This window comes from Ictalurus furcatus, chromosome 25 (assembly GCF_023375685.1).
Source record: "Ictalurus furcatus strain D&B chromosome 25, Billie_1.0, whole genome shotgun sequence".
NCBI classification, from domain to species: Eukaryota; Metazoa; Chordata; class Actinopteri; order Siluriformes; family Ictaluridae; genus Ictalurus; species Ictalurus furcatus.
The window spans coordinates 12734481-12750962 of record NC_071279.1 but is presented as its reverse complement, the minus strand read 5'-3'; the positions used below and the strand labels follow the sequence as shown (position 1 = coordinate 12750962).

The 16482-nt window shown below is 42.3% G+C and overlaps 1 protein-coding gene across 8 annotated transcripts in view; it reads right to left on the bottom strand.

The window, feature by feature from the left end:
• fryl (furry homolog, like) overlaps positions 1–16482 on the bottom strand; it is a 97519-nt gene that overhangs the window by 47270 nt on the left and 33767 nt on the right. For 7 of the 8 annotated variants that reach the window (XR_008384706.1, XM_053614631.1, XM_053614625.1 and 4 more), the window contains 9 exons: positions 8410–8630; positions 7231–7284; positions 4620–4759; positions 4393–4489; positions 4153–4232; positions 3495–3575; positions 2627–2795; positions 1078–1170; positions 419–517 (listed from right to left, as the gene is read on the bottom strand). Coding sequence is in view for 7 of the 8 variants with exons in the window: in XM_053614625.1 (XP_053470600.1) it covers positions 419–517; positions 1078–1170; positions 2627–2795; positions 3495–3575; positions 4153–4232; positions 4393–4489; positions 4620–4759; positions 7231–7284; positions 8410–8630 (1034 nt within the window). In the remaining variant the exon portion in view is untranslated. Of the gene's footprint in view, positions 1–418; positions 518–1077; positions 1171–2626; positions 2796–3494; positions 3576–4152; positions 4233–4392; positions 4490–4619; positions 4760–7230; positions 7285–8409; positions 8631–13588; positions 13827–16482 lie in introns of those variants that run through there. The other variant, XM_053614632.1, reaches the window with a different exon arrangement.

Sequence of the window (16482 nt, the reverse complement as noted above, 5' to 3'; positions counted from 1 at the left end):
GATGTAGATGGTGAGAGATGGGGTGGAGAAAATCGGAATATCAAAAGAAAAGAAAAACATGAAAAAGAGGAGAGCAAGATAGGGAAGACAGCTAATCACCCAGTTTTTCAACAATTAAGGTGATTTATGTTCCCTGTTCTGTGCTATGATTCTGAAGCTAGCCCATATGAAGCTGTTATAATTAACATCAAATAGAAATTCTAAATGTGTCATCAACTATATCAATATCGCGGGGTGACAAATTCTTATCACGGGGAGGAATCGTACCGGTATATCATGGACCATAATGATATGGCACAGCCCTATTCAGGAGACATTTAGCGTAACTGTTTTGAAACAGGATTGTTTATCATGGGGCAGATTGTAGCGCAGATTCCCCGTGCATAATCCCAGAAAGAGAGAGGCGCTCCATGTTTACCAAGGAGTGCTTCTTCCTGGAGCTGAGGTCGAAAGTAGTCTGGTAGAGCATCTCCACAAAGTTCTTCAGGCAGGGCACGTTCACCTCATTCTTCACAGCCTTAAAACACACACACACACACACACACACACACACACACACACACACACACACCCCTTTGTGAGTTTGTTCCATGGACATAATGATTACCATTACTAGTAAATGCAATGCCTGCAAGTAAACTGAACCGCTAACCTTAATCTCAGTAACTAAAAAGATTTATTTTTTGCAAATAAATGTGTAAATCAACTGAAAATGACAGAGCTGAAAGTCTAATTCTCCTCTAGTCTGTTAAGCGTAATTAACTAATTAATTAAAGCACCACTACACTAGTGTTGTGGCTGTTAAACATTCAGCGCCAGGCTGCAGCTTGTGCAATCAGTATGATGAGGAGTAAGTATGTGGCTCGAACTCGAAGATAAGGCTGCATATTTGTGTCTGGGATACACAAGCCATATTTTGCGGTTCCTTTTTTTCTGTGGAACGCAACTCCGGAGAACACTTTAAATAGACAGCACTGAGACTAAAGCACGTGGCCTCTAAAGCAGGTGGTTCTCAGGGTCATACACACCACAAAACACACAAGTAAGCATGTAGCAAATGGCCAGTGAGGTACTTACAGCAGCAACAGGGATGAGGATCTCCACAAACAAGCCTGCTAGAGCATGCTTTATATCCTTGTCTTTTACCTCAAGGAAATACTGGGCACATTCCTGCATAAACATAAAATATACACAGTGGTGAACAACTGTAAAAATAGACTCAATAATACATTCAAAATTAAAGAGCTTGTTAAGTGGAACACATACGGAGTGCAGAGTTTTACTGCGACTTAATAAAAACAGGCATTACGCTGCACTGAGCTTCTGGCACAGGCTGGACTTTCTTACTGTTACTCCAACAGTTTTTATGAGAGCAAGGATAAGCTCCACTCTTCTGGGAAGGCTTTCCACTAGATTTTGGAGCGTGGCTGTGGGGATTTGCGTTCATTCATTCAGCTACAAGAGCGTTAGTAAGATCAGGTACTGATGCTGGACGAGGAGGTCTGGGGGGGGGGGGGGGCATTCGGTGTTCCAGTTCAGCGTTCAGTAGGGTTGTGCAGGACACTCGAGTTCTTACAATCCAAGTTCCAGCGAAGGGAAAGTGTAAAGCTACAGCATACGGACACAGCCAATACAATCGTGTGCTTCGTGGCAACTTTGTGGCCACAGTTTGGCAAAGAAACACATGGGTTTTATGGTCAGGTGTCCACATACTTTTGGTCTTGTGTACAAAAAACCCCCCAAAAACAACAACAAGAAAAACTAAAACAAACAAGCAAAAAAAAAAACAAAAAAAAACAACAACACAGAGACGCGTGCATAGTCATGGGCTCCTGAACGTTTTTAGGCAAACAACCGTACAGTAAATGCCGACCCCAAGCCTTGACCATCCGACATTTTTTTTTTATTTCCAGATTTACATTTCAGGACTACTGTAACATTAAGCGCCAAAAACCAAAGGATTCTTCCTTGCACTGACTTACCAATCTAGTGAGAAGGGCGAGCTTACATATCTTAAAGTCAGGACATGTTTTTGAAAGAGCGCATCCAGCTTTGATAAAGTATCTTACTTGAAGTACGTACATCTGGAGGAATAAAAAGCGACTATATTTATCCGCTAGAGTTGGACTGTCGGAGGTTTCCGAGTCAAACTGTAAAATGTTTATCTGTTTCACGCATGAGCTCCGTTTCTTTTTGAAACTTTCTGCCGTCGTCGTGATTGCGCTCATGAGCTGCGTCGCGAATCAAAAACGCTGACCTTGCGTTCAAAAGTAATTGCTAATCCGGAACATTCAGAAGACTGGTACACAAAAACAGAGCTCTTTCGGGAGGATTTGGATTAGGGTTAGTACTCGATAACAGTCTAGAACAGTATACAAGTATGCGATTTGAGACACAACACAGCTGGTTTGTTTAGCAGAGGTAGAAAGATGCTGATGTTTGTCTGTCTGCTGTTGAATTCCTACGCTAATGCTGTGTATCTGAATGGTGAGAAGAAGAAAAGAAAAAAAAAAACCAACAACAAAAATACCACATTCAAAACACAAAATCTGTTTGCACAGTCAGAGCAATATTTCAAATACTAACTGAAATGAAATGTAAATGTAAATGAAACGGGTTTACCGACCTGCATAAACTGGAAGGAAGCCTCAAAGTCTTCCACAGGGTACATTTTGACTCTGAAGAACTTCATGCCCATGATGAGGCTGATGATGCTCTGCACCACGTGAGGACTCTGCTCTTTCTGCCGCAGCTCTTTCAGCTCTGTGATGAACTTCTTACGCACTGCCTGAAACCTGCACAAAGACGCGCATCCACAACACCAAGTTACAGACCTTACGTTACGCCAAGATATTCGTTCCTATGCGTGTGTGCGTGAGACATCGGTATGGAGTGACCTAAATTCAAAAGACTCCCACACGCTTCGATCAAATTCAGACACCAGGCTACAAGCAATTTCAATCTTACTACATAATGTTCTGTACACGTTAAAAGATTAAACAGTTCTAGGCTAAAAGGCACGGAGCGCTCGTACAGCAAATCACTTTTTATTACTACTATCGCAGCACTAAGTAAAATTAGATTACTAGGCGCTTTGTGTGACTGTGCACGAGATTTAGCATGTGTTGAGGGTGAATTATGGCAGCGGTAAATGTGTCAGGAGCTCCTCAGGATGCCCTGTACTTAGTTATCCGTTTCCTATTCGGGGTGGTGCGAGATATTAACGGGAACGGTAAAGCCTAACAGGTTTGTTTTATCCTGACCAGTCATTCAATCCAGCTGATCTAAGGATAAATGGACAAACGCCATTAGAGTTGGTATTTGCATCAAACACTGACTGTTTTAAGTAAACCATGTAAAGCAGTCCAGCACTGAGAGGACCACTATCTTTTTCAGAAGAAAAAAAAAAAAGATTTCACCTTGAAGTTTACAGTCTCACAAATTCCAAAAATTTTTTTAAAATCCTACAGATACAAAAGAAAATCTTGACTCACTTGGACTGAGTGAGGACTCCGATGACCTCGGCATACAGATCTGCAATGATGTGCACGTTACCAGTGTTGGGGCCAGAGTACCTGTCACACAAAGCAACAAATTAGATACACACCTTTTTACGACGCATGTTGTCTTTTGCTGTGTAGAGGACATAACTTGTAATTCCTGACCGAGGTAAAAAAAACAAACAAACAAAGAAAACACCCACTCGACAATGCAGAATTAAACATGGCAGCACTTCTCACATTTAAATGAGTTAAGCGGCGGTCACACTAGACTTTCAGCATGCGAAATGTCTTCGGAGACTGCTCCGAATACGGGCGGTGACGGGATATGACGTTAAACTGAGTTTATATTCTTTCAAAGCTGCGTTGTATAAAAACGGGATGACGCGACACCGCTACGATCGGCGACGTAGGCCATGCCGTGAAGCATCGAGCATTATAATACGAGCTGCGACTTTCCGCTTCCAAGGTAAGTCAAACGCAGCTTCTGAAATCAGTAAATAAGGTAATCTGGCATTATTATTTTAAGCGGAATGACATTTATGATAAACTCATTTACATTAGAGACAAAACTAGCTTTATGACACACACCAAAGCCGCTTGAGAAGAAAGTGGAATTTGGGACGTGTGCGGATTCGTGTGCAACACTTACCCCTCTTTGTGTTTAAAGTGCTTAAAGGCCAGGTTAAGGACCTCGTGTACTAATGCATCTGGTACAGGATGAAGAGGAATCTGAGCAGGACAAAAAAAAAACAAACAAACAAACAGTGTCATCACCAAGCATAACCGAAACAATGCTAAGCTGGGGGTGGATAAAGGTGCACCTAAAAACCTAAAGCAAACTCCTTAACACACACACACACACACACACACACACACACACACACCTCACCTGTTTCAAAACCTCCACTAAAACTAAACAAAAAATGAAGTCTATGGCTAAATCCCTCCTCTCCAGTAGGTAGTCTTTATCCCGATGCTGTTCGTCCCTGGAGGAGAAAAACAAAATCACTGGGTTTTTTCTTTCTTCAAATGACTACACTAAAAGCACAAAACGCACCACAAAATACCTAACATGGAAAACATGCCTGCATGAGATTATTGTGTGTGTATGTTTACCCTTTGGACTTGGTGCTGGATCTGGGTCTGTATTCGTAGGACTCGTCCTCGGTGCCGCTCTGCCTCCGGTACCAGTCGAACAGTGTGCGCAGCAGTGAGGGCAAACAGTGTTCCGCTATCGAGCTCATAGAGCTTATTAACTACAACACACAACGTCCACACGTTACATCCTACTGCAGGTCTTACACCGACTCACACGTTAATAACACCACCACATTACTAAACCGTTAAACCTAACCGGAATGAACGCACAAGGAATGTCGTGTCCTTTATGTGAGTTTACATTTATACCTTCCGCACACAGAGACGTCACAAGATGAAAAACCTCCCTAATTACGATCGTTCGTTTTCACTGACGTCAGTGTGAACTATGTAATTACCCACAAAGCAACTTGTTTCTAACTACGCAGCCAAAATCCTAATGGATTGGTCTCGTCATGCAGAGAGGCCTTCTTACCTGAAATTCGAAATATTTCAGGTAATTTCTTATTTATTTATTTATTTATTTATTTATTAAAAATCTTTCGGCTTTGTTAAAACACATCATGATCTACTCATAAAAATGTCCTACATTCAATGTGCAGGACATGCGTGCACTTTAGCAGTCAGATGGAGGTTGAGCTCACTCCTGGAAGATCTTTGGTATTTGTTAATATTGTTGAAAGTCCCTGTAAAGTGGCTCCTCCCCCTTTCCAAACAGCCAATAGCGTTTTGCTTACCCCGCAGCCCAGGTTAAGCTGTACATGACTGGTAGTACCATGGATTTTTATAATGTTGTGGGCAGGACACTTCAGATTCTAGAGAGCATTTGATTGGTCAGAAAATCTGATGAGAAGCTGGAGTGCTGAATGATGTCATCATAATTGTTGCTTCGTATCGGTGGTAGAGAGAGAGAGAGAGAGAGAGAGAGAGAGAGAGAGAGAGAGAGAGAGAGAGAGCGCAAGAGAGAGACTGTACATTTTCAGTGTATATATCTTCTAAAGGCAAATTCTACCATTGTTTTGGAGCAAACCAGCTTATAGAGAACCCTAAGGCTAACACATTGACTACGTTTACATGGACAGCAGTAATCTAATTATTGACCTTACTCTGATTAAGATAGTAATGTGATTAAGGTGTTTACATGAGTCGTTTTTAGAAAACCCCTGTCATTTTCCCGTTTTACATGTTATAGAACATAATTAGATTAATAGCCCGCGTCATTACGTCACCGCGCCACGCCGTCCCTCCAGAATTTCACGCATCAACGTACAGTTCGTCTTCGTTATGGTACCGTATACAGTTTTGGGTGTTTTTATTAAAAAATTTTTACGAACGCTTTAAGTGCAGTTAATTATGTGTCATGCTATACGTGCTAATAGACAATTGCTTGAAGCCGTGGGCTGCGTCTCAAACCACATACTTACCGTCTATATAGTAGCCGAGATACATGTATTTTTCCCCACTACAGGCCTATAGTAGGCAAGTATGCGGTTTGGGACGCAGCCGAACTCTCTTGTTCGCCAGAAAATGAGAACTGCCGTGTGTGATCGTGTCCTGTTGCAAAATGCGGTGAAAACTCTCACACGACGTTCATAATGTGATTAAGGTCTGTAATACACGTCCATAATGCGACTAAAACAGGAGTACTCCACATGTCTTAATTCGATTAGAGCTTAATTCGAGTATGACCTTAATTAGATTAAGGTAAGTGAAAATTGCTGTTTACATGGTAGTTTCTTAATCAAAGTATGGTCTTAATCGGGTTAAGAGTGGATTATTGTTGTCCATGTAAACGCAACTATTGATTTGATCTTAACTTGATTTGGATTGGAACAGCCATATATACATGTATACAAACTGGCAGATTTTCTACACAGGGTTGCAGTCTTCACACAGAAACTGTGCATTTGTGTGGGGAATCAAAGTGGTGGACAGCGAAGTACACAGGTTTTTGTGACATCACATGAAAACAGAGGGGGAGAGAGGGGGGGGGGTTTCTCGTGTAATAGAACTATTTAATGGTCTCTACATGGATATTGTAGCAGTGCAATATCATTATCCCATAACTATCGCCCTTAAGTACGGCATCGTGGCTCTGGAACGGTGTAGACTCTAGACACTGTGTGTGAGCAGCGTACTGCTGCAGCGATGCTTGGGCCAAGGTGGGTGTGGCCAGATATACGCAATGTTACATCATTACAGCAAAAAAAAAAAAAGGCAGAGAAAGATTTTTTGTTGTTCTGCTCCAAATTCAGGCAACATTAAATTGTGTACAATATGTAAAATAGGTGAAAAGGAAACGAATATTACGAGACAATTTATTTGTGCGGATCTTAAAGCTGCAGGCAGCACGCTATCCCTCAGAAGAACATGACAGTCGTAATCTATCGGCGATTCCTGATACTATCGTAAATCGTTTCGACCCTGGCGGGAGTGCGAGTGCGAACGACTGCGTGGCGAACTGATGGATGCTGCTGAGTAGAGTTATGTAACTGCTCTCTCTGCCCTGCTTGCATTTGGCCGACACGCTCCAACCCCCTGCAGTGATATATTGCTGGGGATGATGCAGCGATTCGCGGGGGCCAAGGCGCGCACGCAGCACATCTACTGCTTCTGTTCAACGTCTCACCTGATCAAACTGCGCATCTTCCCCTCTCTGCAGAGATCTGGATAAAGGCTTCTCCTGGAAAGAACATGGATAAATGAGTCACGGGGCAGGATTTCCGACAGTCAAAATACAAAATCAGAGTTGCCTAGGAAGAAACTGACAAGACAAGACGTGTCATGTCTGCCGTCCAGTTCTCAGATGAGAAACTTTCTGCATCAAAAACCGCTGATTAACTGACTGACTGTAGATCTGAGCATCAGCATCAGTACAGACGTTTCAGTACAGATAACTGATGTAGGGCTGGGCGATATAATCAATACATCATCGATATTGCGATACATGATTTCGGATGACGAGATGGTTGGTATGGTGATGGGGTTTTTGTAACGTGTTTAATAATTACAAATTAAATGGTACTGAATGGATGGCGTTGATTTGCCGTGATTTAAAAAAAAAAAAAAGAAAGGAAAAAAAAAAAAAAAAAAAAAAAAAAAAAAAAGACTGTTGTCCTGTAGGCATTAAAGTATCGTAAAAAACTCAGTTGAAGCTTTTTGTTTGTTTGTTTGTTTATTTTACTACTGTTTTGCGGACAGTTTGTTAGCTGCATCGTGTATCATAGAAATGTCCTCAAGTATCGCGATAAGATATTTTTTATCATATCGCCCAGCCCTAATGACATGAAAGGAAAACATCAAACAAATCCACGGTGACATAAAAAAAATGCTTATAAATATATAAAATTATGACATGTAGCCTATATATTAAATGACAAAATACAGGAGAACTGATGAAAGGCTTATGTCGAAACACATAAGATTATACTGGAGGCTTTATGAAACTTTGTCTTTATGTAGAACGCCATATCTTCAACACGTGTTAAGTTATTATCTTGTTTTTACTAACAGCAAATATGCAGAAGATGCTGGAAAAGTAAAGAATGTGCAGGACCTGGAGGATTTTTCTGAAGAACAGTGGGCAGGTCAAACAAGGAACTCATGAACAACTATCACAAAACATAAACACATCATGTCGTTGATCATCCAGGTAACGATACACGGTATTAAGGATCAAGGGTGTTTAAACTTTTGAACTGGTTCATTTGTGTAAATTCAGTTATTATTGTGTCTTGTGGACTATATGTAAACATCTGTCATGTGAAATAGATTATTCAGGGCAGTTTTGTGTCTCAGTGGTACTGACCAGCGGCTCAGCCATGACCACCTCGATCTTCTTCTCAGCGAGCACGGCGAACTCGGCGAAAAGGCTCTTGATGACGAACTCGCCAGGTTTGAGCTCGGGGTCGATGGTGATGCTGGACATGGCTACGGAGTGAACGCTGCGCTTCTCCCAGCTGAGTGGAACGGACAGAGCCGTATGGCGTCTACTCGCGCTGCTGCTGCTGCTGCTCACTGGGACAGAGGCTGCACACACACACACACACACACACACACACACACACACACACACACACACACAGACAGACAAGGGACAGGCTCAGACCAGCTTCGTATTTAATGACACGCCCAACCGTATCCTTCGCTTTAGTAACAAAAAGGAAACAGTATGACTGTTAATGTTTCAATAAAAGCTTTCCTCATGGAGATACATACACACACACACACACACACACACACACAAGGCTGAATGTTTATACGCCATCAAAACGGGGGGATAACCCTGGATACAAAAACACACAACAGAGCTTGTTGCACACTACATTTCTTCAGATGTCAATACATCTCTATGTGTGTGTGTGTTTATACATGTTTGATGTAAGAGCCGTCGTGACTTGTTTGCTTCAAGGGAAATAGGTGAAAAACACCTTTTTCTCTGAACGGCATTCAAGGCAAACGTCATCATCTCCTGCTTCTTAAATGAAAAGCATGCACATTAAAACAGGTGGAGCTGCCTGTCAATCACGCAGCTCTAGAACCATTCTAATGAGGTGGGTTCTACAAAATACCACAGCTGCACTCAAACGAGGAGTAGCGCAGTACCTCGCTCCGTGTGCACCTTAGACTCGGCTGCTTTATCTTTTTAATTCTGTACTTCTGCACCTGGTGTTTCGTAAAATATGATATCCTTCTGAGCTGAGAACTTTCATCAAGGTCCTGCAATGCTGGGAGGAGTGTGTGTGTGTGTGTGTGTGTGTATGTGTGTGTGTGTGTGTGTGTGTGTGTGTGTGTACACAGAGCCAAAGCTCAAGCGAGAGAATGCGAGTCACGTGTCTAGCGTTGCCCCCCCTTGGTTGAGGAAATCCCTGTCCTGCTCTGCCCCTAGGTTGCTGGGAAAGTTGTGATAAGTTAAAAAAAAAATTGCCTAGAAAACAATGAGAGGAGACTAAAAGACCTGTAAAGCTTTATGAGTTTTTCAGAAGAGGAAAGCTGAAAGCTCACACCCAGCAACAAGTGTTAAACACACACACGCATACAGAAGAACACAAACACCAGTGAACAGATGTGACAGGAGTCTGACTGGTCACTCAGAGAAATGTTTTTCAGCCTCACTACAAAACACGCTGCCTTACTCACCCTGCCGCTCAAAGCCAAAATCTGACCACCATTAATAGTCTATTATTAGTTGTGTTTTCCAGTTGCGACGTGAATGTGAACATCTGTTTGTTGACTACTGACAACTTCAAATACAGACCGTCGAGACGGCGCACTTGTGCAGATGGTTATGATGCAATTTGTTTCGCCATGGCGTCCGAAGCAGGAAACCAGAACCTCCTTTAGGATTGGTAAAATAGATCGCCAGCAGTGTAGACGCTAGGAGAGAATCGCACACATTTTTTTTTTTGCTCTATCTGAACATTATATAGATTATAGCAGATTCAAAGGAACAGTGCTAGCCATAGCTACTGCGTGCATTTGTTTATGATGAGAGGCGAGAGCACAAGCACAGGAGAGCGCGCTGAGGTCAGACACTGAGGTCAGGCTCCTGTTCAAGTATAATATGATCAAATGTGATTGATTGTATAAAAAAGTCTACAACCTGGGACACAACGAGCACCTGAGGTGCCGTATTTTTTATCCGGAAGTGACTGCACGTCCGAAATCGCACCACCTACGGCACCTACCTTCCCGGCCGTTGATTCAGTACGTACTGATCAGTATATATACACGTGTAGCATGAATACAATCCGGACGCGCTGCATCCGCCATGTCGGCACAGTCACGTGACCTACAACTTAAAAAAAGCCGACACACTGCTTTCCGTCATTTTTGATTCTGACAGCTCTTCCGCGCCTGCCCCGTTGCCTTATGGGATATCGCAGTGTCCACTGGTTCCATACCACAGAATCAGTAGCTCATCTGGGAATTTCTCACCTACTGTTTTATGAATACGGAGAATTCAGACACACGACTCCTTTTGCGTACTGCTTCTCTCCTACTTTGCAGTGGGGTAGTAGGGATATTCAGACACAGCTTAAATCTCCGACTTCCTGGGTCAGTTATGATGTGGTCAGTCTTTGTGATCAGGAGCCATCAGTCAAGTGCCGATGATCCCACTTTGGTAATGGCGTAGGCTCTTCACAAAAGAATGAGATCACATGACCGGTACGCGATCTCTCTGTATGTGATCCTGAGTACCTGAAGGATTTTGCGATCGCAGAAATCAAGGAAACTCCGCAATATTCGGAGGATTTTTCGAAATTACAGCAGATTTTCTGCAGATTTGGGTCGAGACGAGTTGTGTGACATCACAACACGCATTCAGCCGAAGCCCTCTTCGATTCACGTTCGTCGAACACGAGTACGGCTAAAAGGTCTCGTTTACCAACAAACATCGCTGTGAAAGAGTGCGCAAAACAATTTCCAGATGTTTTACATGAAAGTGGAGGCAAACTGCACACCATGCAACACTGTTGTAGAACATAAAAGAAAATCAAGTCTGGTGAGTCACTTTAAGCCAATTTAAGTACGACCCCAGTTCTGAAAATGTTGGGACCGTGGGGAAAACGCTAATAAAAACAAAGAGGAGTGATATGTAAATATACTTTGACTTGTATTTAAACAAAAAACGTATAAAGACAAGGGATTTGATATTTTACCTAAGCAACTGCATAGCTTTTTTGAAGATTAACGTTTATTTTGAAATTGATGCATGCGACACGTTCCAAAAAAGTTGGGACGGGGCAATTTAGGACTAATAGCGATGTGACGAGTTGAAATAAGAAGGTGATGTGAAACAGGTGAGGCAATCGTCTAATCACAGTATATAAGGAGCCTCTAAAAAAGGCCTAGTCCTTCAAGAGCAAGGATGGGTCGAGGCTCACCAATCTGCCAACAGATGCGTCAGCGAATAATCCAACACTCTGAGAACAACATTCCCCAAAGACAAATTGGTAGGATTTTGGGCATTTCACCTTCTACAGTGCACAATATAATTAAAAGATTCAAGGAATCCGGTCAAATCTCTGAGTAAAGGACAAGGCCAAAAACCACTTCTGAATGCGCGTGATCTCCGATCCCTCAGACGTCACTGTCTTAAAAACCGTCATGAGTCTGTAATGAATATCCTGACATGGGCAAGTTAAGGCTTTACTATGCAGAGCAGAAGCCGTACATCACACTGTCCAGAAGCGCCGCTGACTTCTCTGGGCTCGGTCTCATCTGAGGTGGACAGTAGCACAGTGGAATCATGTTTTGTGGTCCGACGAGTCGACATTTCAAATAGTTTTTGGACAAAACAGCCGTTGTGTTCTCCGGGTCAAAGAGGAAAAGGACCATCCAAGCTGTTATCAGTGTCAGGTCCAAAAGCCAGAGTCTGTCATGGTATGCGGGTGTGTCAGTGCCCATGGCATGGGTAACTTAAACATCTGTGAGGGCCATTAATGCAGAAAGATATGTACACATTTTGGAGTAAAATATGCTGCCCTCCAGAGCAGGACAACGCCAAACCACATTCTGCCCGGATTACAAGAGCATGGTTGCATAAGCAGAGAGCGCGGGTGCTAGCATGACCTGCCTGCAGTGCTGACCTGTCTCCGTTTGAGAACGTGTGGCGCATTATGAAGTGCAAAATAAGGCAACAAAGGCCCTGTACAGTTGCACAGCTGAAGAAATGCATAATGCCTCCATTATGGGGAAAAATCCCATTTGTTAAACTTAACCAACTGCTGTCTTCACTCAGTGTCCAAACATTTAATAAGTGTTATTAAAAGAAAAGGTGATGTTACACAGTGCTAAACAGTCGACTGTCCCAACTGTTTTGGGACAGTCATCAGATTTGACAGTCATCAGATTTGAGATGAGTTTATAATTTCAAAAATAAATTCCATTCACAAAGTAAAACATCAAATAATGTGTTTTCAATATAGTACAGGGTGAATTGAATTTTCAACCGACTCTTCTTGGTTGTTTTCTCTTTTTTTTGCATTTTCCATACTGTCCCAACTTTTTCAGAATTGGGATTGTACTTTTCTGCAAAAAAACAAACATACTCAAAAAAAAATCCGGGGGGGGGGGGGTGGGGGGGGGGGGTGGCACAGCAAAAATCAAGCATTTTTGGCCGCAACAATAACAAGATAAAAATCAACTCCACGAAATCCTACATGGACTGATTTAACTGATTTTAATGTTCAGCACTGAGCAACCAAGCGAATGCCTCTCGGAGAGAAGCATGGGGACGGATGCCTGGCACGTCCTGTAGACAAAATAATAAATATGTTAGAAATACACTGGGCTTTTCTCCACGCATCACAACACAGTGAGAAGGAGAGGAAAAAAATGAAGTTGTTATTCAGTGTTTTAACGTACTCGACCTGCTGACCTGACAACACCGTTTAGAGATAAAACTGGATCCATGCACGATAAAAACTGACGCTTTTAGTGACAAAGAAAACGTTTGGAATGTAAACTCCTTCCTACTCAATATTCGTGGAGAACGACGTGACTGGAAAAGCTAAATGGTGCACAATGTGGTCAGAATATCACCACCTCCGATTCAGTCACAGAAAAAATGGAGAGAGTAATACCGGGTCATGTAAGGACTCTTTCCACAAACAGACCGATTTTAAAACGTGAAAGTACACCACCAATGACACGCATTTATTAAGAGTCACAGCAAAACCAGGATGCATACGATAAATTGCTGATCCTGTGTAGCGACTTGTGGAGCTCTTGATTCATGAAATGAATCAGGGGGGTGTAAACTTTTGAACAGGATGATCGGTGTAAATTGTTATCATTTTGTCTTCTGGGAAATATGTAAAAGTCTTAGACAGCATCTGAAGGGCGGTACTAAATGAAGAAAAAAAAAATATATAGTATTTTTAAAGAAAATAGTTTACACCGATCGTCCTGTTCAAAAGTTTACACCCCCCTGGCTCTTAATGTATCGTGTTGCCTTCTTGAGTATCAGTGAATGTTTGCACCTTTTGTAATAGTCGTGTACGAGTCTCTCAGCTGTCCTCAGAAAAGATGGATCTCAGCATCATACAGCCGCTGTTGGAAAGGGGTCAAATATGCAGAAGATGCTGGAAAAGCAGAGAATGTGCAGGACCTGGAGGATTTTTCTGAAGAACAGTGGGCAGTTTAACTGCTCAGGACAAACAAGGGACTCGTGAACAACTATCACAAAACATAAACACATCATGTCATTGATCATCCAGGTAATGACACACGGTATTAAGAATTGAGCGTGTGTAAACTTTTGAACTGGTTCATTTGTATAAATTTAGTTATTGTGTCTTGCGGACTATAATGCAAACATCTGTTATGTGAGATCGCTCATTAAGGGCAGGACTAAATAAAAATTTTTTAAAAAACACTAAACGCAATTGTTACGATCTCTCTTTTATTATTTTTTAATAATTAACAGTATGTAAACTTATGACCTCAACTGTAGCAAACATTAGGCGAGTATATATTTAATATCATTCAATATGCCACTGAAAAAACATTGGACTGAAAATGGTTTATAACGACTCTTTTATTCAGCTGAAAGAGCAAAAACAAGGTCTCGCAGTGTCAAATCGATCACTGTACAGGTCATGTTAACGGTGATGATCATTAGAAAGGGATTAAATATGCTGGGTTGGATTTCATTTCACTGCAGATGCTCAATGAGCAGATTTGTAACAGAACTACATCTAAATAAAATGATTATTATTGTTCTGGCAACCGACACAGTTCCCCGGCTGCACGGCTCGTACGACTATAAAGCCGGAAATGCTCGTCTTCCTCTCGGTTCTGCATGACTTCAGCCAAGCACAAGCCTATTGGGCTATAAATACAAACTGCTATAAACTTAGGTTTTTGGGGAGAACACATAGCATTTGTGCTCGCACTTCCCTGCTGAATCTCCAGGAATGACTTTCGCTAGGAAATAAACACTGGCTGCCTCGCGAAGGTCTGAAGGAAAAAATAAAGAAGAATAACTGGTCAAGAGTGTCTGCGGGAGTGGGAATAAAAACAAAAACACTCCTGCACACACCTCTAGAATTAATAAAGTGTCCTAGAGTATACGGGGCACGCACGCGCACACACACACACACACACACAGTCCCATTATCATCTCACGTTACAGTCAGCTATTTAAAGACAGACTCTGAATCTGAGACGGTGAAATCATGTACACCTCTGTTCTCTGTATGAAAGGGTCATGAGCATTTTATTAACACGATCATTTTGCTCAGCCCTGTACAGGTTACACACACACACACACACACACACACACACACACACACACACACACACACACACGCTAAATGAACTGTGAATTATAAAAGCTCCATATTTGTTAATTAAGAATATTTCCTTACAGCAAATAAAAACAATCAACTTACTGTACTTATTATACGCATATAATACTATAATATACATACACACACACGTATGTATGTATGTATACACACACATAATATAATGGGGGCAGTGACGGGCTTGGCAGTTAAGGCTCTGGGTTACTGATCGGAAGGTCGGGGGTTCAAGCCCCAGCACTGCCAAGCTGCCACTGTTGGGTCCTTGAGCAAGGCCCTTAACCCTCTCTGCTCCAGGCTGCATCATGGCTGACCCTGCGCTCTGACCCCAACTTCCTGATATGCTGGGGTGTGCAAAGAAAAGAATTTCACTGTGCTATAATGAATATGTGACAAATAAAGACTCATTATCATTATCATGATCATTATAATACGCTCTGTGACTGAGCAGTGAAGACATGTTAAAGCAAAAGCACTCAAACGCAGAATCTTTTCAACAGGATGATTGGTGTGAATCATTATTATTATTATTATTATTATTATTATTATTACTACATCAACAACCAAAATGCCAACCGGACACGTGTTGTTTTGTTGAAGACGTAAATATGCTATGTCCAAAACTGTAACAGACGTTGAAAAGTATTCGAGTACTTACTCATTTTCTCTTTCGAGTACCGTCACAGAGCGACGCACATCCCTTCCCCTGTACTGACGCACTGACCTAGCTGCAACTAGATTCCATTAACGTCCACATTTTGGCCTTGTTTAAACTAGATCTCCAGGTAACTAAAACTGAGTGCACTGGAGCTTTCAGTTGACGCTTTTATTTGTCGTTATTATGACATATTTGTTGCTGGCTTCCCTCATTGCATCAATAAGCCAGAGCAACAATTTTAGTTACATCTCGTATAGTGTCGCCTCAGGCCCTGTTCACATCTGGTATTAAGGTGTGGCCTGCCTGGGTGACCTGATCGTAAGTGGACGGCGCTAATTACAGGTGCGATCGGGGTCCGATGTGTCCAGGGAAATGCGCGGAGATCCGATCATGCAAACCACGTTCGAAGGTGGTCTGGGATGCAAATATGACCACATAACGTTTGTAGCTAATCAGAAGGACGAGTTATGGCACGCGTCGAACACGAGGCCTGCAGCCTTGTTTCATTTGTCCCGTATGAACTCGGGGAGGAAAATAATACTGAAAATGTATAATAAACCTTGATGTATATTTCTTACAATACAACGTATCGATATTGCAGTGGTTTGATTTGATGTCATTACAAAATACATGTCCATCCATCTTCTGTACTGCTGATCCTACGCAGGGTCGCGGTGCGCATGAAGCCTATCCCAGGGGACTCGGGGGACACCCTGGACGGGGAGGGGCCTACCCATCGCAGGTCGCAATCACACACACGTTCATGCATGAACTACAGACAATTTGGAAACGCCAATCATTCCTACAGCGCGTGTCTTTGGACTTCGGAGGAAACCCTTGAAGAACAAGGCACTGGCAGAATGTGCGAACTCCACACACACAGGGTACACGCGGGATTCGAACCCCAAAC